Here is a 24,235-nt window from a genome sequence, read left to right as displayed (position 1 = left end):
TGTCACTGAACACACTGCTACCTAGCAGACTGTCACTGAACACACTGCTACCTACCAGACTGTCACTGAACACACTGCTACCTACCAGACTGTCACTGAATAGACTGTCACTGAACACACTGCTACCTACCAGACTGTCACTGAACACACTGCTACCTACCAGACTGTCACTGAATGGACTGTCACTGAACACACTGCTACCTACCAGACTGTCACTGAACACACTGCTACCTACCAGAATTTCACTGAATAGACTGTCACTGAACACACTGCTACCTACCAGACTGTCACTGAACACACTGCTACCTAGCAGACTGTCACTGAACACACTGCTACCTACCAGACTGTCACTGAACACACTGCTACCTACCAGACTGTCACTGAACACACTGCTACCTAGCAGACTGTCACTGAATAGACTGTCACTGACCACACTGCTACCTACCAGACTGTCACTGAACACACTGCTACCTAGCAGACTGTCACTGAACACACTGCTACCTAGCAGACTGTCACTGAATAGACTGTCACTGAACACACTGCTACCTAGCAGACTGTCACTGAATAGACTGTCACTGACCACACTGCTACCTAGCAGACTGTCACTGAACACACTGCTACCTAGCAGACTGTCACTGAATAGACTGTCACTGAACACACTGCTACCTAGCAGACTGTCACTGAACACACTGCTACCTAGCAGACTGTCACTGAATAGACTGTCACTGAACACACTGCTACCTAGCAGACTGTCACTGAATAGACTGTCACTGACCACACTGCTACCTAGCAGACTGTCACTGAACACACTGCTACCTAGCAGACTGTCACTGAATAGACTGTCACTGACCACACTGCTACCTACCAGACTGTCACTGAACACACTGCTACCTAGCAGACTGTCACTGAACACACTGCTACCTAGCAGACATTCACTGAATAGACTGTCACTGAACACACTGCTACCTAGCAGACTGTCACTGAATAGACTGTCACTGAACACACTGCTACCTAGCAGACTGTCACTGAACACACTGCTACCTAGCAGACTGTCACTGAATAGACTGTCACTGAACACACTGCTACCTAGCAGACTGTCACTGAACACACTGCTACCTAGCAGACTGTCACTGAACACACTGCTACCTAGCAGACTGTCACTGAATAGACTGTCACTGAACACACTGCTACCTAGCAGACTGTCACTGAACACACTGCTACCTAGCAGACTGTCACTGAATAGACTGTCACTGAACACACTGCTACCTAGCAGACTGTCACTGAATAGACTGTCACTGACCACACTGCTACCTAGCAGACTGTCACTGAACACACTGCTACCTAGCAGACTGTCACTGAATAGACTGTCACTGACCACACTGCTACCTACCAGACTGTCACTGAACACACTGCTACCTAGCAGACTGTCACTGAACACACTGCTACCTAGCAGACATTCACTGAATAGACTGTCACTGAACACACTGCTACCTAGCAGACTGTCACTGAATAGACTGTCACTGAACACACTGCTACCTAGCAGACTGTCACTGAACACACTGCTACCTAGCAGACTGTCACTGAATAGACTGTCACTGAACACACTGCTACCTAGCAGACTGTCACTGAACACACTGCTACCTAGCAGACTGTCACTGAACACACTGCTACCTAGCAGACTGTCACTGAATAGACTGTCACTGAACACACTGCTACCTAGCAGACTCCTCTTCCTCCCTGAATTAATTTGGACTGAATATGTTTTAAACACTCAAGAGCACAGGCAGGGAGTGAATGCATGGGAGAGGGAGAAGATGGATGTTAGTTTTGATTTTACCTTTTTGGTCCATATATAGAGTCTAAAGCATGGTCAGTTAAATGAGCCAATCAAGATCCCGGGTAATGTGAGAGTACAAACCAACCGCAATCAGACGTTGGTCTCTGTTGCACACCAGGGGGTTGTATTTCTAGTGAAAGACGTTGGTCTCTGTTGCACACCAGGGGGTTGTATTTCTAGTGAAAGGATGTTGATGTGGATAGCAGCGTATTCACGGGTTCAAAATAGCACCTGGCTCCTTCTCCTGACCTCCGACCCTACGGTGCCACCAGTTCAAACCCAATAGCTGTAATCAATAGCAGGGCTATGCCTCCACCTAGCTGACCAATGGGCGCCCAAAGGTACAGGTATAGGATGAAGGGACAGGGATAGGACAAAGGTACAGTGATAGGTACAGGGAATAGGACAAAGGTACAGGATAGGACAAAGGTACAGGGAATAGGACAAAGGTACAGGGAATAGACAAAGGTACAGGGAATAGGACAAAGGTACAGGGATAGGACAAAGGTACAGGGATAGGACAAAGGTACAGGAATAGGACAAAGGTACAGGGATAGGATGAAGGGACAGGGATAGGACAAAGGTACAGTGATAGGTACAGGGAATAGGACAAAGGTACAGGGATAGGACAAAGGTACAGGGAATAGGACAAAGGTACAGGGAATAGGACAAGGATACAGGGATAGGACAAAGGTACAGGGAATAGGACAAAGGTACCAGGGAATAGGACAAAGGTACAGGGAATAGGACAAAGGTACAGGGATAGGACAAAGGTACAGGGAATAGGACAAAGGTACAGGGATAGGACAAAGGTACAGGGAATAGGACAAAGGTACAGGGATAGGACAAAGGTACAGGGAATAGGACAAAGGTACAGGATAGGACAAAGGTACAGGGAATAGGACAAAGGTACAGGGATAGGACAAAGGTACAGGGAATAGGACAAAGGTACCAGGGAATAGGACAAAGGTACAGGGATAGGACAAAGGTACAGGGATAGGACAAAGGTACAGGGATAGGTACAGGGAATAGGACAAAGGTACAGGGAATAGGACAAAGGTACAGGGGATAGGACAAAGGTACAGGGATAGGACAAAGGTACAGGGATAGGTACAGGGAATAGGACAAAGGTACAGGGAATAGGACAAAGGTACAGGGATAGGACAAAGGTACAGGGATAGGACAAAGGTACAGGGAATAGGACAAAGGTACAGGGATAGGACAAAGGTACAGGGATAGGACAAAGGTACAGGGAATAGGACAAAGGTACAGGGAATAGGACAAAGGTACAGGGAATAGGACAAGGTACAGGGATAGGACAAAGGTACAGGATAGGACAAAGGTACAGGGAATAGGACAAAGGTACAGGGAATAGGACAAAGGTACAGGGAATAGGACAAAGGTACAGGGAATAGGACAAAGGTACAGGGGAATAGGACAAAGGTACAGGGATAGGACAAAGGTACAGGGAATAGGACAAAGGTACAGGGATAGGACAAAGGTACAGGGATACAGGTACAGGGATAGGACAAAGGTACAGGGATAGGACAGCGGGTACAGGGATAGGACAGCGGTACAGGGATAGGACAAAGGTACAGGGAATAGGACAAAGGTACAGGGAATAGGACAAGGTACAGGGATAGGTACAGGGAATAGGACAAAGGTACAGGGATAGGACAAAGGTACAGGGATAGGACAAAGGTACAGGGATAGGACAAAGGTACAGGGATAGGACAAAGGTACAGGGATAGGACAAAGGTACAGTGATAGGTACAGGGATAGGACAAATGTGCAGGGTAGGAAAAAGGTACAGGGATAGGACAAGGGGACCTGGGTTGTACAGCCTTGAATGAGTCTTACTGTAGTCTGGCAGGACTAGCCTGGGTTAGAGCCTTGAATGAGTCTTACTGTAGTCTGGCAGGACTAGCCTGGGTTAGAGCCTTGAATGACTCTTACTGTAGTCTGGCAGGACTAGCCTGGGTTAGCGCCTCATTGACCTACGCCACGGCGTGGTTCGTCGCACAGCTTCCCTTTTAACCCAGCGCCCTGTGTGATGTCTCTCTGTGTCTGTCTGTCGCACGGCACAGAAATCTTTCAATGTTTCCTCTCAGCGCGGGAGGCGGCGAGGAGCCGAGAGAGGGAGAGGGCCAGCAGCAGCGCCGGGGGAGGCCTGACCTCAGGAGGAACCAGAGGAGGAGGGGGAGGTAAGGGAAGGAGGGGGAGGGGGAGGAGGAGGGGAGGGAAGGAAGGAGGGGGAGGGGAGGTAAGGGAAGGAGGAGGAGGGGGAGGGAAAGAGGAGGGAAGGAGGGGGAGGGGAGGTAAGGGAAGGAGGGGGAGGGAAGGAGGAGGGGGCGGGGGAGGGGAGGGAAGGGAAGGAGGAGGAGGGGGAGGGGAAAAAAGGAGGGGGAGGGGAGGTAAGGGAAGGAGGAGGAGGGGGGAGGGAAAGAGGAGGGGGAGGGGAGGAGGAGGGGGAGGAGGTAAGGGAAGGAGGAGGAGGGGGAGGGAAGGAGGAGGGGGAGGGGAGGAGGGGGAGGGAGGAGGTAATGGAAGGGAAGGAGGAGGAGGGAGGGAAGGAGGAGGAGGGGGAGGGGGAGGGAAGGAGGGGGAGGAGGAGGTAAGGGAAGGAGGAGGAGGGAAGAAGGAGGGGAGGGAGGGAAGGAAGGAGGAGGGGAGGGAAGGAGGAGGGGGAGGAGGAGGAGGGGGAGGGAAGGAGGAGGGGGATGAGGAGGTAAGGGAAGTAGGGAGGAGGAGGGAAGGAGGGGGAGAGGAGGTAAGGGAAGTAGGAGGAAGGGAAGGGAGGAGGAGGAGGAGGGAGGAGGAGGTAAGGGAAGGAGGAGGGGGAGGGAAGGAGGGAGGGGGAGGGAAGGAGGGGGAGGAGGGAGGAGGGGAAGGAGGGAGGGGGAGGAGGGAAGGGAGGGGGAGGGAGGAGGTAAGGGAAGGAGGGGGAGGAGGAGGGAAGGAGGAGGGAAGGAGGGGGAGGAAGGAAGGAGGAGGTGATGAAAATGGAGGGGTCGTGGTGGAGGGGGGAGGAGGTGGGGCAGGTTTATTTCAGTATATATAATATGGAAACTATGAGGGGGTGGGAAGGTTGTAACGTATGGGTTTGTATGGTTGTACGTGTGGGTTTGTATGGTTGTAACGTATGGGTTTGTATGGTTGTAACGTATGGGTTTGTATGGTTGTAACGTTGGGGTTTGTATGGTCTGTAACGTATGGGGTTTTGTATGGTTGTTAAGTGTGGGTTTGTATGGTTGTAACGTGTGGGTTTGTATGGTTGTAACGTGTGGGTTTGTATGGTGTAACGTATGGGTTTGTATGGTTTGTAACGTATGGGTTTGTATGGTTGTAACGTGTGGGTTTTGTATGGTTGTAACCGTGGGTTTGTATGGTGTCTGTAACGTGTGGGTTGTATGGTTGTAACGTATGGGTTTGTATGTTGTAACGTAGTGGTTTGTATGTTTGTACACGTGTGGGGATTTGTATGGTTGGTACCGTGTGGGTTTGTATGGTTGTAACGTGTGGGTTTGTATGGTCTGTAACGTGTGGGTTTGTATGGTTGTAACGTGTGGGTTTGTATGGTTGTAACGCTGGGTTTGTATGGTTGTAACGTGTGGGTTTGTATGGTTGTAACGTGTGGGTTTGTATGGTTGTAACGTGTGGGTTTGTATGGTTGTAACGTGTGGGTTTGTATGGTTGTAACGTATGGGTTTGTATGGTTGTAACGTGTGGGTTTGTATGCGTTGTAACGTATGGGTTTGTATGGTTGTTTAACGTATGGGTTTGTATGTTGTAACGTATGGGTTTGTTATGGTTGTAACGTAGGTGTGTATGGTTGTAACGTGTGGGTTTGTATGGTTGTAACGTGTGGGTTTGTATGGTTGTAACGTATGGGTTTGTATGGTTGTAACGTATGGGTTTGTATGGTTGTAACGTATGGGTTTGTATGGTTGTAACGTATGGGTTGTATGGTTACGTGTGGGTTTGTAACGTGTTGGGTTTGTATGGTTTGTAACGTATGGGTTTGTATGGTTGTAACGTATGGTTTGTATGGTTGTAACGTATGGGTTTGTATGGTTGTAACGTATGGGTTGTATGGTTGTAACGTCTGGGTTGTATGGTTTGTAACGTATGGGTTTGTATGGTTGTAACGTGTGGGTTTGTATGGTTGTAATGTATGGTTTTGTATGGTTGTAACGTGTGGGTTTTGTATGGTTGTAACGTGTGGTTTGTATGGTTGTAACGTGTGGGTTTGTATGGTTGTAACGTATGGGTTTGTATGTTGTAACGTGTGGGTTTGTATGGTTGTAACGTGTGGGTTTGTATGGTTGTAACGTATGGGTTTGTATGGTTGTAACGTATGGGTTTGTATTGGTTGTAACGTATGGGTTTGTATGGTTGTAACGTGGGGTTTGTATGGTTGTAACGTGTGGGTTTGTATGGTTGTAACGTGTGGGTTGTATGGTTGTAACGTGTGGGTTTGTATGGTTGTAACGTGTGGGTTTGTATGGTTGTAACGTATGGGTTTGTATGGTTGTAACGTGTGGGTTTGTATGGTTGTAACGTGTGGGTTTGTATGGTTGTAACGTGTGGGTTTGTATGGTTGTAACGTGTGGTTTTGTATGGTGTAACGTGTGGGTTTGTATGGTTTGTAACGTATGGGTTTGTATGGTTGTAACCGTATGGGTTTGTATGGTTGTAACGTGTGGGTTTGTATGGTTGTAACGTGTGGGTTGTATGGTTGTAACGTGTGGGTTTGTATGGTTGTAACGTGTGGGTTGTATGGTTGTAACGTATGGGTTTGTATGGTTTGTACACGTATGGGTTTGTATGGTTGTAACGTATGGGTTTGTATGGTTGTAACGTATGGGTTTGTATGGTTGTAACGTATGGGTTTGTATGGTTGTACGTGTGGGTTTGTTATGGTTGTAACGTATGGGTTTTGTATGGTTGTAACGTATGGGTTTGTATGGTTGTAACGTATGGGTTTGTATGGTTGTAACGTGTGGGTTTGTATGGTTGTAACGTATGGGTTTGTATGGTTGTAACGTATGGGTTTTGTATGGTTGTAACGTATGGGTTTGTATGGTTGTAACGTATGGTTGCTTATTGTAAATGCCTTTCGGTTCAGGTTTTATAACAAGAGCCTTAAAATATCTAATGTATTATTGATTATAAATGCTTGCTACAAACCACTCTAAATATTCATCGTCCTTCAGACTGATTAGTTTTTGGACAGCAGAAGCCAGCGCGCCTTTTCTCCTTCACCCTTTCTATATTAACAGTGTGTTATTGTTACCAGGGGAGGCGGAGGCCTCGACATCCCAGGAGGAGCATCACGGGGAGAGATGGCTGTACGGGGCTGCCTGAGGGACAGGACCTGTACACAGCCGCCTGTAACTCTGTGGTCCACCGCTGTGCTCTGCTGGTGCTGGGGGTCAGCCCTGTACTGGGGGAACTGGGGAAGGAGCAGCAGGATGAGGGACACGGCAGCTTCCAGTCAGCCGGACAGGGACAGCAGGACGGGACGGGCTTCATGACCAGGTCAGAACAACGCAACTATGACTGTCTGGTCTGTGTAGTTCTGACTGTCTGGTCTGTGTAGTTCTGACTGTGGCCTGTGTAGTTCTGACTGTGGTCTGTGTGGTTCTGACTGTGTGGTCTGTTCTGTGTAGTTCTGACTGTGGTCTGTGTGGTTCTGACTGTGCGGTCTGTTCTGTGTAGTTCTGACTGGCCTGTGTAGTTCTGACTGTGGTCTGTGTGGTTCTGACTGTGTGGTCTGTTCTGTGTAGTTCTGACTCTGGTCTGTGTAGTTCTGACTGTGGTCTGTGTGGTTCTGACTGTGTGGTCTGTTCTGTGTAGTTCTGACTGTGGTCTGTGTGGTTCTGACTGTTGGGTCTGTTCTGTGTAGTTCTGACTGGCCTGTGTAGTTCTGACTGTGGTCTGTGTGGTTCTGACTGTGTGGTCTGTTCTGTGTAGTTCTGACTGTGGTCTGTGTAGTTCTGACTGTGGTCTGGTGTGGTTCTGACTGTGTGGTCTGTTCTGTGTAGTTCTGACTGTGGCCTGTGTAGTTCTGACTGTGGTCTGTGTAGTTCTGACTGTGTGGTCTGTTCTGTGTAGTTCTGACTGTGGTCTGTGTAGTTCTGACTGTGGTCTGTGTAGTTCTGACTGTATGGTCTGTGTAGTTCTGACTGTGGTCTGTGTAGTTCTGACTGTGGTCTGTGTAGTTCTGACTATGGTCTGTGTAGTTCTGACTGTGTGGTCTGTTCTGTGTAGTTCTGACTGTGGTCTGTGTAGTTCTGACTGTGTGGTCTGTTCTGTGTAGTTCTGACTGTGGCCTGTGTAGTTCTGACTGTGGCCTGTGTAGTTCTGACTGTGGTCTGTGTAGTTCTGACTGTATGGTCTGTGTAGTTCTGACTGTGGTCTGTGTAGTTCTGACTGTGGTCTGTGTAGTTCTGACTATGGTCTGTGTAGTTCTGACTGTGTGGTCTCTGTCCTCTGCTATGAAGGAGTGAGAGTCTGAGTACAGAGAGCTGTTCGGTCCAGTCCAGTCCCAACTACAGGCTGATGAAGTCCAGGAGCGAATCAAATCTGTCCCTGTCTGATGAGGAGGGATGCACTCTGGTCAGTCACAATGCTGGCCTTCTTCCGTCTGCCTGCCTTCTCTCTCATCACCCTCTCTCTCTCTCTCTCGCTCTGTCTCTCCCCTCTCTCTCTGTGTCTCTCTGTGTCCTCCCCCCTCTCTCTCTGTGTCTCCCCCCTCTCTCTCTGTGTCTCTCTGTGTCTCCCCCCCCTCTCTCTCTGTGTCTCTCTGTGGTCTCCCCTCTCTCTCTCTCTCTCTCTCTGTATGTCTCTCTGTTGTCTCCCCCTTCTCTCTCGTGTCTCTCTGTGTGTCTCTCTGTGTGTGTCCCTCTCTCTGTGTCTCTCTGGTCTCCCCCTCTCTCTCTGTGTCTCTCTGTGTCTCCCCTCTCTCTCTCTGTGTCTCCCCCTCTCTCTCTGTGTCTCTCTGTGTCTCCCCTCTCTCTCTGTGTCTCTCTGTGTCTCCCCCCCTCTCTCTCTGCGTCTCTCTGTCTCCCCCCCTCTCATCTGTGTCTCCCCCCCTCTCTCTCTGTCTCCCCCCTCTCTCTCTGTCTCCCCCCTCTCTCTCTGTGTCTCTCTGTGTCTCCCCCCTCTCTCTCTGTGTGTCTCTCTGTGTCTCCCCCCTCTCTCTCTGTGTGTCTCTGTGTGTCTCCCCCCTCTCTCTCTGTGTCTCTCTGTGTCTCCCCCCTCTCTCTCTGTGTGTCTCTCTGTGTCTCCCCCCCTCTCTCTCTGTGTGTCTCTCTGTGTCTCCCCCCCTCTCTCTCTGTGTCTCACTGTCTCCCCCTCTCTCTCTGTGTCTCTCTGTGTCTCCCCTCTTTCTCTGTGTCTCTCTGTGTCTCCCCTCTCTCTCTCTGTGTGTCTCCCTGTGTCTCCCCCCCTCTCTCTATGTGTCTCTCTGTGTCTCTCTGTCTCCCCCTCTCTCTCTGTGTCTCCCTGTGTCTCCCCCTCTCTGTGTCTCTCTGTCTCCCCCTCTCTCTCTCTGTGTCTCCCTGTGTCTCCCCCTCTCTCTCTCTGTGTCTCCCTGTGTCTCCCCCTCTCTCTCTGTGTCTCTCTGTGTCTCCCCTCTCTCTCTCTGTGTCTCCCCCTCTCTCTCTGTGTCTCTCTGTGTCTCCCCCTCTCTCTCTCTGCGTCTCTCTGTCTCCCCCCTCTCTCTCTGTGTCTCTCTGTGTCTCCCCCCTCTCTCTCTGCGTCTCTCTGTCTCCCCCCTCTTTCTCTGTGTCTCTCTGTGTCTCCCCTCTCTCTCTGTGTCTCTCTCTGTCTCCCCCTCTCTCTCTCTGTGTGTCTCCCTGTGTCTCCCCCCTCTCTCTGCGTCTCTCTGTGTCTCTCTGTCCTCCCCTCTCTCTCTGTGTCTCCCTGTGTCTCCCCCTCTCTCTCTGTGTCTCTCTGTGTCTCCCCCCTCTCTCTCTGCGTCTCTCTGTCTCCCCCCTCTTTCTCTGTGTCTCTCTGTGTCTCCCCTCTCTCTCTGTGTCTCTCTCTGTCTCCCCCTCTCTCTCTCTGTGTGTCTCCCTGTGTCTCCCCCCTCTCTCTGTGTCTCTCTGTGTCTCTCTGTCTCCCCCTCTCTCTCTGTGTCTCCCTGTGTCTCCCCCTCTCTCTCTGTGTCTCTCTGTCTCCCCCTCTCTCTCTGTGTCTCCCTGTGTCTCCCCCTCTCTCTCTGTGTCTCTCTCTGTCTCCCCCTCTCTCTCTGTGTCTCTCTGTGTCTCCCCTCTCTCTCTCTGTGTCTCCCCCCTCTCTCTCTGTGTCTCTCTGTGTCTGCCCCCTCTCTCTCTGCGTCTCTCTGTCTCCCCCCTCTCTCTCTGTGTCTCTCTGTGTCTCCCCCTCTCTCTCTGTGTCTCTCTGTCTCCCCCCTCTCTCTCTGTGTCTCTCTGTGTCTCCCCCTCTCTCTCTGTGTCTCTCTGTGTCTCCCCCCTCTCTCTCTGTGTGTCTCTCTGTGTCTCCCCCTCTCTCTCTGTGTCTCTCTCTGTCTCCCCCTCTCTCTCTGTGTCTCTCTGTCTCCCCCCTCTCTCTCCGTGTCTCTCTGTGTCTCCCCCCTCTCTCTCTGTGTCTCTCTGTGTCTCCCCCCCTCTCTCTCTGTGTGTCTCTCTGTGTCTCCCCCTCTCTCTCTGTGTCTCTCTCTGTCTCCCCCTCTCTCTCTGTGTCTCTCTGTGTCTCCCCTCTCTCTCTCTGTGTCTCCCCCTCTCTCTCTGTGTCTCTCTGTGTCTCCCCCCTCTCTCTCTGCGTCTCTCTGTCTCCCCCCTCTTTCTCTGTGTCTCTCTGTGTCTCCCCTCTCTCTCTGTGTCTCTCTCTGTCTCCCCCTCTCTCTCTCTGTGTGTCTCCCTGTGTCTCCCCCCTCTCTCTATGTGTCTCTCTGTGTCTCTCTGTCTCCCCCTCTCTCTCTGTGTCTCCCTGTGTCTCCCCCTCTCTGTGTCTCTCTGTCTCCCCCTCTCTCTCTGTGTCTCCCTGTGTCTCCCCCTCTCTCTCTGTGTCTCTCTCTGTCTCCCCCTCTCTCTCTGTGTCTCTCTGTGTCTCCCCTCTCTCTCTCTGTGTCTCCCCCCTCTCTCTCTGTGTCTCTCTGTGTCTCCCCCTCTCTCTCTGTGTCTCTCTGTCTCCCCCCTCTCTCTCTGCGTCTCTCTGTCTCCCCCCTCTCTCTCTGTGTCTCTCTGTGTCTCCCCCCCCTCTCTCTGTGTCTCTCTGTCTCCCCCCCTCTCTCTCTGTGTCTCTCTGTGTCTCCCCCCTCTCTCTCTCTGTGTCTCTCTGTGTCTCCCCCCTCTCTCTCTGTGTGTCTCTCTGTGTCTCCCCCCTCTCTCTCTGTGTCTCTCTGTGTCTCCCCCCTCTCTCTCTGTGTGTCTCTCTGTGTCTCCCCCCTCTCTCTCTGTGTCTCTCTGTGTCTCCCCCCTCTCTCTCTGTGTCTCTCTCTGTCTCCCCCTCTCTCTCTGTGTGTCTCCCTGTGTCTCCCCCTCTCTCTCTGTGTCTCTCTGTGTCTCTCTGTCTCCCCCTCTCTCTCTGTGTCTCCCTGTGTCTCCCCCTCTCTCTCTGTGTCTCTCTGTCTCCCCCTCTCTCTCTCTGTGTCTCCCTGTGTCTCCCCCTCTCTCTCTGTGTCTCTCTGTCTCCCCCCTCTCTCTCTGTGTCTCCCTGTGTCTCCCCCTCTCTCTCTGTGTCTCTCTGTCTCCCCCTCTCTCTCTGTGTCTCCCTGTGTCTCCCCCTCTCTCTCTGTCTCTCTGTCTCCCCCTCTCTCTCTGTGTCTCTCTGTGTCTCCCCCCCCTCTCAGTGTAAAGACATGTTCTGTTTTAAACAAAGTTCCCACTAAGACGTACTCCTGATGTTTATTGTAATAATGATTTATTAAAATGTAACTGAAGTGATTTTCTTTTCCTCTGTTTCAGAGTGGCAGGAGAAACGTGGATCTGGACCTGACATTTTCTCAGAAAAAGAGAGGTAAAGGACTAATGTCTGTACAATCAGTAAAGTGCATTAGATGCTACTAACCACTACTGCTATGTGACAGCTCTCTGCTTCAGTGTAAATCAGTAAAGTCCATTAGATGCTACTAACCACTACTGCTATGTGACAGCCCTCTGCTTCAGTGTAAATCAGTAAAGTCCATTAGATGCTACTAACCACTACTGCTATGTGACAGCCCTCTGCTTCAGTGTAAATCAGTAAAGTCCATTAGATGCTACTAACCACTACTGCTATGTGACAGCCCTCTGCTTCAGTGTAAATCAGTAAAGTCCATTAGATGCTACTAACCACTACTGCTATGTGACAGCCCTCTGCTTCAGTGTAAATCAGTAAAGTCCATTAGATGCTACTAACCACTACTGCTATGTGACAGCCCTCTGCTTCAGTGTAAAGTGTTCTCCTTGTCTTCTGATTTTCCGAAAGCGTATTTGCTCCTCTTGAGACAGTTGAGCCCAAAAAACAAAAGGAGCTCCACGCAAGTACACCATGGCATGTTTCCACCACTTCCTGTTTCCTCTAGCCAGCTCAACTCTCCATGGCTGTAACCACTTCCTGTTTCCTCTAGCCAGCTCAACTCTCCATGGCTGTAACCACTTCCTGTTTCCTCTAGCCAGCTCAACTCTCCATGGCTGTAACGTCCATTCATTCCCAGTTGAAGGGTTCAGTAATACGGCTGGCGTTTTTTAGTAGAGCTCGGTTCAATCATGTTTCTCCTAAGTGGAATCGACGAGGTAGCTCGTCTCAGATGTGACAGATGTGTCTGTGTGTTCCTCTTGACCGTACTTCTCTTGCTTGTCAGTTGATTTTGGGAAGACGGCACAAACCATTTCAGACAAAAGCCTTTTATTCATTTTTGGTCTTGGCCTCTTGCTCATCATCTCAGTTTCCCCTGCAGCATCCCTCGTCGTCATCTGATCAGGGGGGAAGGGGGAGCAACATGCTCACGTTATATTTGAATGGCTGATCAAGGCTGATGGCATGGAGTATGAGAAAGCAGCCGTGGAATGAAGCCAAGCAGAGAGACTGAATGTGAATGGACATACAGTAGTCTTATCACAGCTAGCTTCCATCTGCTAACATAAACGCCCAATAAGGTCTTACAGTGGTTCACTTTGTATGGAGTGGATGTTACTCTCATCCACCTGTAGAGGAATAGGAGTTGTGTTTCTGAAAAGATATCTGGCCTTTCTCTCTCTCTCTCTGTTTCTCTGTTTCTCTGTCTCTCTCTCTCTCTCTCTGTCTCTCTGTCTCTCGCTCTCTCTCTCTCTCTCTGTTTCTCTGTCTCTCTCTCTCTCTCTCTGTCTCTCTGTCTCTCGCTCTCTCTCTCTCTCTGTTTCTCTGTCTCTCTCTCTCTCTCTGTCTCTCTCTCACTCTCTCTCTCTCTGTTTCTCTGTCTCTCTCTCTCTCTCTCTCTGCCTCTCTCGCTCTCTCTGCCTCTCTCTGTCTCTCGCTCTCTCTCTCTCTCTCTGTTTCTCTGTCTCTCTCTCTCTCTACCTCTCTCTATCTCTCTGTCTTTCCCTCCCTCTCTCTCTCTCTCTCTCTCCCTCCCCCTCTCTCCCTCCCCCTCTCTCTTTCCTCTCTCCTCCCTCAGGTCTACTCCACAGTTCTCCAGACTCCCTGGCTGACTCATGGTTCAGGGTGAAACACAGTAGGGACCAGCTGTACGGTTCTCCCCTCTACCAATCCTATGAGGAGTCGGACCTGGACCTGAGCCGCTCGCTGGGGGTTCACGCCCTCATAGAGAACATCGTCAGCTTCATCAGTGGAGACGTGGGAAACACCCCCGCCTTCAAAGAGCCCGAGGAGAGCATGTCTACTAGTCCACAAGGAACCATGCTGGCTATGGAGCAACAACAGAACAGAGCTGAGGTGAGAACCATCCTGGTCATAGATCAACAACAGAGCTGAGGTGAGAACCATCCTGGTCATAGATCAACACTAGAACAGGGCTGAGGTGAGAACCATCCAGGTCATAGATCAACAACAGAACAGGGCTGAGGTGAGAACCATCCAGGTCATAGATCAACAACAGAACAGAGCTGAGGTGAGAACCATCCTGGTCATAGATCAACAACAGAACCGGGCTGAGGTGAGAACCATCCTGGTCATAGATCAACAACAGAACCGGGCTGAGAACCATCCTGGTCATAGATCAACAACAGAACAGGGCTGCGGTGAGAACCATCCTGGTCATAGATCAACAACAGAACCGGGCTGAGAACCATCCTGGTCATAGATCAACAACAGAACAGAGCTGAGGTGAGAACCATCCTGGTCATAGATCAATCAAATCAAATCAAATTTATTTATATAGCCCTTCGTACATCAGCTGATATATCAAAGTCCTGTACAGAAACCCAGCCTAAAATCTCAAACAGCAAGCAATGCAGGTGTAGAAGCACGGTGGCTAGGAAAAACTCCCCAGAAAGGCCAAAACCTAGGAAGAAACCTAGAGAGGAACCAGGCTATGAGGGGTGGCCAGTCTTCTTCTGGCTGTGCCGGGTGGAGATTATAACAGAACATGGCCAAGATGTTCAAATGTTCATAAATGACCAGCATGGTCGAATAATAATAAGGCAGAACAGTTGAAACTGGAGCAGCAGCACAGTCAGGTGGAAGTTGAAACTGGAGCAGCAGCATGGCCAGGTGGACTGGGGACAGCAAGGAGTCATCATGTCAGGTAGTCCTGGGGCATGGTCCTAGGGCTCAGGTCCTCCGAGAGAGAGAGAGAGAGAAAGAAAGAGAGAAGGAGAGAATTAGAGAACGCACACTTAGATTCACACAGGACACCTGTGACACTCAACAACAGAACAGAGCTGAGGTGAGAACCATCCTGGTCATAGATCAACAACAGAACAGAGGTGAGGTGAGAACCATCCTGGTCATAGATCAACAACAGAACCGGGCTGAGGTGAGAACCATTCTGGTCATAGATCAACAACAGAACAGAGGTGAGGTGAGAACCATCCTGGTCATAGATCAACAACAGAACCGGGCTGAGGTGAGAACCATCCTGGTCATAGATCAGCAACAGAGCTGAGGTGAGAACCATCCTGGTCATAGATCAACAACAGAACAGGGTGTTACGGTACAGAGTCAATGTGGAGGCTATATACAGGGGGGTACCGGTACAGAGTCAATGTGGAGGCTATATACAGGGGGTACCGGTACAGAGTCAATGTGGAGGCTATATACAGGGGGTACCGGTACAGAGTCAATGTGGAGGCTATATACAGGGGGTACCGGTACAGAGTCAATGTGGAGGCTATATACAGGGTGTTACGGTACAGAGTCAATGTGGAGGCTATATACAGGGGGTACTGGTACAGAGTCAATGTGGAGGCTATATACAGGTGGTACCGGTACAGAGTCAATGTGGAGGCTATATACAGGGTATTACGGTACAGAGTCAATGTGGAGGCTATATACAGGGGGTACCGGTACCGAGTCAATGTGGAGGCTATATACAGGGGGTACCGGTACAGAGTCAATGTGGAGGCCAAATACAGGGTATTACGGTACAGAGTCAATGTGGAGGCTATATACAGGGGGTACTGGTACAGAGTCAATGTGGAGGCTATATACAGGGGGGTACCGGTACAGAGTCAATGTGGAGGCTATATACAGGGGGTACCGGTACAGAGTCAATGTGGAGGCTATATACAGGGGGTACCGGTACAGAGTCAATGTGGAGGCTATATACAGGGTATTACGGTACAGAGTCAATGTGGAGGCTATATACAGGGTGTTACGGTACAGAGTCAATGTGGAGGCTATATACAGGGTATTACGGTACAGAGTCATCTAGGACTAATTAATGTGTGTCAATGTTTTCTCCAGCTGCGTCTGGAGGCTCTACACCAGATCGTGGTGCTGATCTCTGGGATGGAGGAGAAGAGTAGCCAGGCTGCAGGAGGTGGGGGGTGCGGACCAGGAGGTCGCAGCGTCGCCTTCCAGTCCTCCTCCCTCCTGACCTCCGTCAGGTTACAGTTCCTGGCTGGATGTTTCGGTCTAGGGACCGTGGGCACCGGGGGACTGAAGGGAGAGAATGTCCAGCTACACCACTACCAGGTACGGGGGACTAGGGAGAGAGTGTTCAGGTACGGAGGGGACTAGGGAGAGAGTGTTCAGGTACGGGGGACTAGGGAGAGAGTGTTCAGGTACGGAGGGGACTAGGGAGAGAGTGTTCAGGTACGGGGGACTAGGGAGAGAGTGTTCAGGTACGGAGGACTAGGGAGAGAGTGTTCAGGTACGGGGGACTAGGGAGAGAGTGTTCAGGTACGGGGGACTAGGGAGAGAGTGTTCAGGTACGGGGGACTAGGGAGAGAGTGTTCAGGTACGGAGGGGACTAGGGAGAGAGTGTTCAGGTACGGGGGACTAGGGAGAGAGTTGTGTTGGTTCAGGACAGGATGTGTCTGTCTGTCTGTCTGTCTGTCTGTCTGTCTGTCTGTCTGTCCATCTCCTAATGATGTTGTGTTGGTTCAGGACAGGATCTGTCTGTCTGTCTGTCTGTCTGTCTGTCTGTCTGTCTGTCTGTCTGTCTGTCTGTCTGTCTGTCTGCCTCATAATGATGTTGTGTTGGTTCAGGACGGTGTTAACGCAGCCAAACGGAGCCTGCAGATGGACATCCAGACAGCCGTACATAAGATCTACCAGCAGCTGTCTGTCACGCTGGAGAGAGCCCTGCAGGCCAACAAACATCACATAGGTGAACATCACATTATTACTAAGCAGGGTTCTTCTTTACAGGTCCTGGAGAACAACTGTGTGAGCAGGCTTTCGGTCCAGCCCTGCAGTAAACACAGCAAGTCTGCGCAGCCAGTAGTTCTTCAGGACGTAGTTGAAGACCACCGCTATAGAGTAACTCCCCTTTCCCTCGTTTGCCTCTCACCGTCGTCTCCCTCTCTCTCCCCCGTCCCGATGTGGAAAGACACATTTCAGTTGGACAACTGACTCGGTATCTCCCCCCCTCTCCCCCCCCCCCCCCCCCCCCCCCTGTCCCTCGTTTGCCTCTCACCGTCGTCTCCCTCTCTCTCCCCCGTCCCGATGTGGAAAGACACATTTCAGTTGGACAACTGACTCGGTATCTCCCCCCCTCTTCCCCCCCCCCCCTTTCCCTCGTTTGCCTCTCACCGTCGTCTCCCTCTCTCTCCCCCGTCCCGATGCGGAAAGACACATTTCAGTTGACCCCATTCAGTTGGACAACTGACTCGGTATCTCCCCCCCCCTCTTTTTCCTCCCACTTTCCCTCGTTCCAGAGGCCCAGCAGCGCCTCCTGCTGGTGACAGTGTTTGCCCTGAGCGTGCGTTACCAGTCTGTGGACGTGTCCCTGGCCATATCCAGTGGCCTCCTCAATGTGCTGTCACAGCTGTGTGGCACAGAAACCTTGCTGGGACAACCACTCCAACTGCTACAGAAACCAGGGGTGTCTCAGCTCAGCACTGCCCTGAAGGTAGCCTCCACACGACTACTGCAGATACTGGCCATCAGCACCGGGTAAGACAGGGGCTCTCTGCACTAACAAAACTGTTAATATATGTTACGTATGTGTGTCGTCAGATGCCTTGTGTCTGGTTTATCTATAGGGCCGGTTTCCCGGGTCCAGATCAAGCCTATTCCTGGATTAAAAAAGGGGACTTTCAATTTGAGATTGTCCTTCGAGTCTTAGTCCTGTAGGAGGCGCAACCATGAAACCCTACACAGAAAGACTGTTGATACATGTTTCTGTGTGACTGACTTGTCTCTGTGTCTCCGTGTCTCCGTGTCTCCAGGACGTATGCAGACAAGCTAGGACCCAAGGTGGTCCAGTCCCTGTTGGACTTGCTGTGTAGCCAGCTGAAGAACCTTCTGTCCCAGGCAGGAGTCAGCCTGCTCACTGCCGACCCAGGGAAGAACCAGGAGAACCAGGACAAGAAGTCTGAGGATGGAGCCGACCCAGAGAAGACAGACTTCAGAGGTGGGAGGAGGACTGTGTGTCATGGCAGCATTGACAGGAAGTCTCTTTGGATCAAGTAATAGTGCTATTTGAACGATGATTTAATAAATTAGGAGGATTGGAGGATTATACATTAGAAGGATTGTCTGCCAGGATGGGAGTAATAGTGAAGGAAAGGTTACTAGTGATTTGGCTGACTGGAATCGGTTGATCGGCTTGATCGTTTTTTTTTTTTCAAATCAATTTTTACGGGAACTTCTAAAGTATTGTCAATACAGATGGTGAAGTGGCATAAAGATGGCCGGATTCAGACATGACGTCATTGTTTTGAAACAGCACCTTGTAGAGCTTCACTTTATAATATGTTGTTGTTGTTGTTGTTGTGTTGGAGTGGAAACAGCACCCTGTAGAGCTTCACTCTGTAACATGTTGTTGTTGTTGTTGTGTTGGAAACAGCACCCTGTAGAGCTTCACTCTGTAATATGTTGTTGTTGTTGTTGTTGGAGTGGAAACAGCACCCTGTAGAGCTTCACTCTGTAACATGTTGTTGTTGTTGTTGTTGTTGTTGTTGTTGGAGTGGAAACAGCACCCTGTAGAGCTTCACTCTGTAATATGTTGTTGTTGTTGTTGTTGGAGTGGAAACAGCACCCTGTAGAGCTACACTCTGTAATATGTTGTTGTTGTTGTTGTTGATGTGTTCCATAGCGTTGGTGCGTAAGCAGCACACAGCAGAGCTTCACCTGGGAGACTTCCTGGTGTTCCTGAGGCGAGTCGTCTCCTCCAAGGCCATCCAATCCAAGATGTCTTCTCCAAAGTGGACAGAGGTGCTGCTCAACATCGCTGCACAGAAATGCTGCTCAGGTACGGTCCAATCAACTGTATTTGTACAGTTAAAATGCACTATGGGCGGCAGGGTAGCCTAGTGGTTAGAGCATTGGACTAGTAACCGAAAGGTTGCAAGTTCAAATCCCCGAGCTGACAAGGTACAAAATCTGTTGTTCTGCCCCTGAACAGGCAGTTAACCCACTGTTCCTAGGCCGTCATTGAAAATAAGAATTTGTTCTTAACTGACTTGCCTAGTTAAATAAAGGTAAAATAAAAAATAAAAAATGAAAATCACTAGTCTGTACTTGTGAGTTTAGATGTTTCTTTACATCGACTTGAATATAGGCTACACCAGCACAGCCAACCGACGTCAGGTCAGAGGTAAGGACTTACATTAAAGGCCTCCATTTTCACCTTTCGTTATGTTATTTCTGTCAAAGGTCAGGTCAAACGGATTAAGGTTTATTTGAATCGTGTCTTAGCCCGTTCATTAAACGCTTTTCAATGAGTGTTATTGTTGTTTGTTATGTAGGAGTCCCTCTGGTGGGCAACCTGAGAACTCGTCTCCTGGCCCTTCATGTTCTGGAGGCTGTGCTGCCTGCCTGCGAGGCCAGTGTAGAGAACGACCAGATGACACAGGTACTGTATGCAGAGTGAAGCCTCTCAAAATTGACCCACTGGTGTGGTCCTAATAGGAGGATTTGATGAGGTAGCTGGTAAAAAGGTGAGGTCCTAATAGGAGGATTTGATGAGGTAGCTGGTAAAAAGGTGAGGTCCTAATAGGAGGATTTGATGAGGTAGCTGGTAAAAAGGTGAGGTCCTAATAGGAGGATTTGATGAGGTAGCTGGTAAAAAGGTGAGGTCCTAATAGGAGAATTTGATGAGGTAGCTGGTAAAAAGGTGAGGTCCTAATAAGAGGATATGATGAGGTAGCTGGTAAAAGGTGAGGTCCTAATAAGAGGATTTGATGAGGTAGCTGGTAAAAAGGTGAGGTCCTAATAGGAGGATTTGATGAGGTAGCTGGTAAAAAGGTGAGGTCCTAATAAGAGGATATGATGAGGTAGCTGGTAAAAGGTGAGGTCCTAATTGGATTTGATGAGGTAGCTGGTAAAAGGTGAGGTCCTAATAGGAGGATATGATGAGGTAGCTGGTAAAAGGTGAGGTCCTAATAAGAGGATTTGATGAGGTAGCTGGTAAAAGGTGAGGTCCTAATAAGAGGATATGATGAGGTAGCTGGTAAAATGTGAGGTCCTAATAAGAGGATATGATGAGGTAGCTGGTAAAAAGGTGAGGTCCTAATAAGAGGATTTGATGAGGTAGCTGGTAAAAAGGTGAGGTCCTAAAAAGAGGATTTGATGAGGTAGCTGGTAAAAGGTGAGGTCCTAATTGGAGCATTTGATGAGGTAGCTGGTAAAAGGTGAGGTCCTAATAAGAGGATATGATGAGGTAGCTGGTAAAAGGTGAGGTCCTAATAAGAGGATTTGATGAGGTAGCTGGTAAAAGGTGAGGTCCTAATAAGAGGATTTGATGAGGTAGCTGGTAAAAGGTGTGGTCCTCCTCTAGGTGGTGGAGCGTCTCTTCTCCCTGCTGGCTGACTGTATGTGGGAAGCTCCCATCGCCCAGGCCAAGCACACCATCCAGATGAAGGAGAAAGAGCAGGAGCTGAAACTACAGGTACAGGACTACTCATAATGCTCTCTATCACTGCTTCTTACTGTTATTATTCTTTCTTTCTCTTTCTTCTTCTTCTTCTTTTTCTTTCTTCTTCTTTTTCCTTCATTTTTTTCTTTCTTCTTCTTCTTCTTTCGTCTTTTTCTTCTTTCTCTTTCTTCTTCTTTTTCTTTCTTCTTCTTCTTCTTTTTCCTTCTTCATTTTTTTCTTTCTACTTCTTCTTCTTTAATTTTTTCTTCTTTCTCTTTCTTCTTCTTATTCTTTCTTCTTTTTCTTTCTTCTTCTTCTTCTTTCTCTTTCTTCTTCTTCTTCTTTTTCTTTCTTCTTCTTCTTCTTTTTCTTTCTTTTCTCAGACTTTTTCTTATTTTTTTCTTCTATACTTTGTCTTCTTCTCTGTGAATTAACTGGCTCGCAATCTGACTAACTTATTCATCCGTCTGTCCCCAGGGCGAGGAGGAGGATGAGAACCTTCCCATCCAGGAGGTGTCGTTTGACCCGGAGAAGACTCAGTGTTGTGTGGTGGAGAATGGCCAGGGTCTGACCCACGGCAGCGGGGGGAAGGGATATGGACTGGCCTCTACCGGCATCTCCTCTGGGTGCTACCAGTGGAAGGTACAGTACATCTCCATCATGGCATGTCCCGTTGCTAACGTTTGAGGGGAAATGGCATGTGTAAACACGCCTACTGTCCCGTTGCTAACGTTTGAGGGGAAATGGCATGTGTAAACACGCCCTACTGTCCCGTTGCTAACGTTTGAGGGGAAATGGCATGTGTAAACACGCCCTACTGTCCCGTTGCTAACGTTTGAGGGGAAATGGCATGTGTAAACACGCCCTACTGTCCCGTTGCTAACGTTTGAGGGGAAATGGCATGTGTAAACACGCCTACTGTCCCGTTGCTAACGTTTGAGGGGAAATGGCATGTATAAACACGCCTACTGTCCCGTTGCTAACGTTTGAGGGGAAATGGCATGTGTAAACACACCTACTGTCACGTTGCTAACTTTTGAGGGGAAATGGCATGTGTAAACACGCCTACTGTCTCGTTGCTAACGTTTATGGGGAAATGGCATTTGTAAACGCGCCTACTGTCTCGTTGCTAACGTTTGAGGGGAAATGGCATGTGTAAACACGCCTACTGTCCCGTTGAGGGGAAATGGCATGTGTAAACACACCTACTGTCCCGTTGCTAACGTTTGAGGGGAAATAGCATGTGTAAACACGCCTACTGTCCCGTTGCTAACGTTTGAGAGGAAATGGCATGTGTAAACACACCTACTGTCCCGTTGCTAACGTTTGAGGGGAAATAGCATGTGTAAACACGCCTACTGTCCCGTTGCTAACGTTTGAGGGGAAATGGCATGTGTAAACACACCTACTGTCCCGTTGTTAACGTTTGAGGGGAAATGGCATGTGTAAACACGCCTACTGTCCCGTTGAGGGGAAATGGCATGTGTAAACACACCTACTGTCCCGTTGCTAACGTTTGAGGGGAAATGGCATGTGTAAACACACCTACAGTCTTGCATTGAAGCCGTTCTGACTGGTGGTGACCCAACGCCCCTATAAACACACTTTATGTTGGTGTTTCCTTTATTTTGACAGTTACCTGGAGTTATTGTCTGAGCTACATGTCCATGTTGTTAGACGTGTCTGTGTTCTGGGGGTGTAAATGGAACCTAAACTAGAGGTGACGTATGTATTTTTACCTCAGGAGTAGTTAGACTAGGTGGATTTACCAGATGTATTTCTCCATAGAGAGACAGATCACTATGGCAATGTTGGGGGGGGGTTTCACCTATAGCCGCTACATCTTCATTAATGAGCTCCCGTTCTGCTGTCTTCAGTAATGAGTTCCCTTGTCGCTGCGTCTTCAGTAATGAGCTCCCGTTCCGCTGCGTCTTTAGTAATGAGTTCCCGTTCTGCTTTCTTCAGTAATGAGCTCCCGTTCTGCAGCGTCTTCAGTAATGAACTCCCGTTCTGCTGCATTATCAGTAATGAGCTCCCGTTCTGCTGCGTCATCAGTAATGAGATCCCGTTCCACTGCGTCTTCAGTAATGAGCTCCCGTTCTGCTGCGTCTTCAGTAATGAGCTCCCGTTACGCTGTCTTCAGTAATGAGATCCCGTTCCGCTGCGTCTTCATTAATGAGCTCCCGTTCTGCTGAGTCTTCAGTAATGAGCTCACGTGCTGCTGTCTTCAGTAATGAGCTCCCGTTCTGCTGAGTCTTCAGTAATGAGCTCCCGTTCTGCTGCGTCTTCAGTATTGAGCTCCCGTTCTGCTGTCTTCAGTAATGAGCTCCCGTTCTGCTGTCTTCAGTAATGAGCTCCCGTTCTGCTGTCTCCAGTAATGAGCTCCCGTTCTGCTGTCTCCAGTAATGAGCTCCCGTTCTGCTGTCTCCAGTAATGAGCTCCCGTTCTGCTGTGTCTGCAGTAATGAGCTCCCGTTCTGCTGTCTTCAGTAATGAGCTCCCGTTCTGCTATGTCTTCAGTAATGAGCTCCCGTTCTGCTGTGTCTTCAGTAATGAGCTCCCGTTCTGCTGTCTCCAGTAATGAGCTCCCGTTCTGCTGTCTCCAGTAATGAGCTCCCGTTCTGCTGCATCGTCAGTAATGAGCTCCCGTTCTGCTGTCTTCAGTAATGAGCTCCCGTTCTGCTGTCTTCAGTGATGAGCTCCCGTTCTGCTGTCTTCAGTAATGAGCTCCCGTTCTGCTGTCTTCAGTAATGAGCTCCCGTTCTGCTGTCTTCAGTAATGAGCTCCAGTTCTGCTGTCTTCAGTAATGAGCTCCCGTTCTGCTGTCTTCAGTAATGAGCTCCCGTTCTGCTGCGTCTTCAGTAATGAGCTCCCATTCTGCTGTCTTCAGTAATGAGCTCCCGTTCTGCTGTCTTCAGTAATGAGCTCCCGTTCTGCTGCGTCTTCAGTAATGAGCTCCCGTTCTGCTGTCTTCAGTAATGAGCTCCCGTTCCGCTGTCTTCAGTAATGAGCTCCCGTTCTGCTGTCTTCAGTAATGAGCTCCCGTTCTGCTGTCTTCAGTACTGAGCTCCCGTTCTGCTGTCTTCAGTAATGAGCTCCCGTTCTGCTGTCTCCAGTAATGAGCTCCCATTCTGCTGTCTCCAGTAATGAGCTCCCGTTCTGCTGTGCCTGCAGTAATGAGCTCCCGTTCTGCTACGTCTTCAGTAATGAGCTCCCGTTCTGCTGTGTCTTCAGTAATGAGCTCCCGTTCTGCTGTCTCCAGTAATGAGCTCCCGTTCTGCTGTCTCCAGTAATGAGCTCCCGTTCCGCTGTCTTCAGTAATGAGCTCCCGTTCTGCTGTCTTCAGTAATGAGCTCCCGTTCTGCTGTCTTCAGTAATGAGCTCCCGTTCTGCTGTCTTCAGTAATGAGCTCCCGTTCTGCTGTCTTCAGTAATGAGCTCCCGTTCTGCTGTCTTCAGTAATGAGCTCCCGTTCTGCTGTCTTCAGTAATGAGCTCCCGTTCTGCTGTCTTCATTAATGAGCTCCCGTTCCGCTGCGTCACGTCCTTTATGTAATGTGTTTCCTGTATCTCATAACATTGTGTCTTCTACCTGTAGTTCTACATTGTGAAGGAGAACCGTGGGAATGAGGGGACGTGCGTCGGGGTGTCCCGTTGGCCTGTCCATGACTTCAACCACCGCACCACGTCAGACATGTGGCTGTACCGGGCCTACAGCGGGAACCTGTACCACAACGGAGAGCAGACCCTCACCCTCTCCTCCTTCACCCAGGGAGACTACATCACCTGTGTGTTGGACATGGAGGCACGCACCATCTCCTTCGGGAAGAACGGAGAGGTCAGAACATAAAGCTACTGTCAGTTTGGCCTTTTCCCACCTCAGTTCTGAGATGCTTTTCACACTATAAACTCTTCACAAAACTATTAAAACCCCATGGTGGCAAGTCATTACAGTCCCCTCACTGAGAGAGATGTATAGATGATAG

At 49.6% G+C, this 24,235-nt stretch overlaps 1 protein-coding gene across 1 annotated transcript in view; it reads left to right on the top strand.

The window, feature by feature from the left end:
• The window catches only part of LOC109885662 (probable E3 ubiquitin-protein ligase HERC1), a 211,746-nt gene that overhangs the window by 56,925 nt on the left and 130,586 nt on the right, over window positions 1–24,235 (top strand). The window contains 15 exon segments of the mRNA XM_031815997.1: window positions 3,925–4,005; window positions 5,660–5,663; window positions 7,142–7,378; window positions 8,344–8,458; window positions 11,773–11,824; window positions 13,443–13,720; window positions 15,692–15,922; window positions 16,439–16,559; window positions 17,110–17,347; window positions 17,623–17,807; window positions 18,492–18,647; window positions 19,144–19,250; window positions 20,175–20,285; window positions 20,730–20,894; window positions 23,848–24,087. Of these exon segments, the coding sequence (XP_031671857.1) occupies window positions 3,925–4,005; window positions 5,660–5,663; window positions 7,142–7,378; window positions 8,344–8,458; window positions 11,773–11,824; window positions 13,443–13,720; window positions 15,692–15,922; window positions 16,439–16,559; window positions 17,110–17,347; window positions 17,623–17,807; window positions 18,492–18,647; window positions 19,144–19,250; window positions 20,175–20,285; window positions 20,730–20,894; window positions 23,848–24,087 (2,321 nt within the window).

The sequence above is a fragment of the Oncorhynchus kisutch genome, unplaced genomic scaffold (assembly GCF_002021735.2).
Source record: "Oncorhynchus kisutch isolate 150728-3 unplaced genomic scaffold, Okis_V2 scaffold722, whole genome shotgun sequence".
NCBI classification, from domain to species: Eukaryota; Metazoa; Chordata; class Actinopteri; order Salmoniformes; family Salmonidae; genus Oncorhynchus; species Oncorhynchus kisutch.
This window is presented reverse-complemented; position numbering and strand designations above follow the sequence as displayed.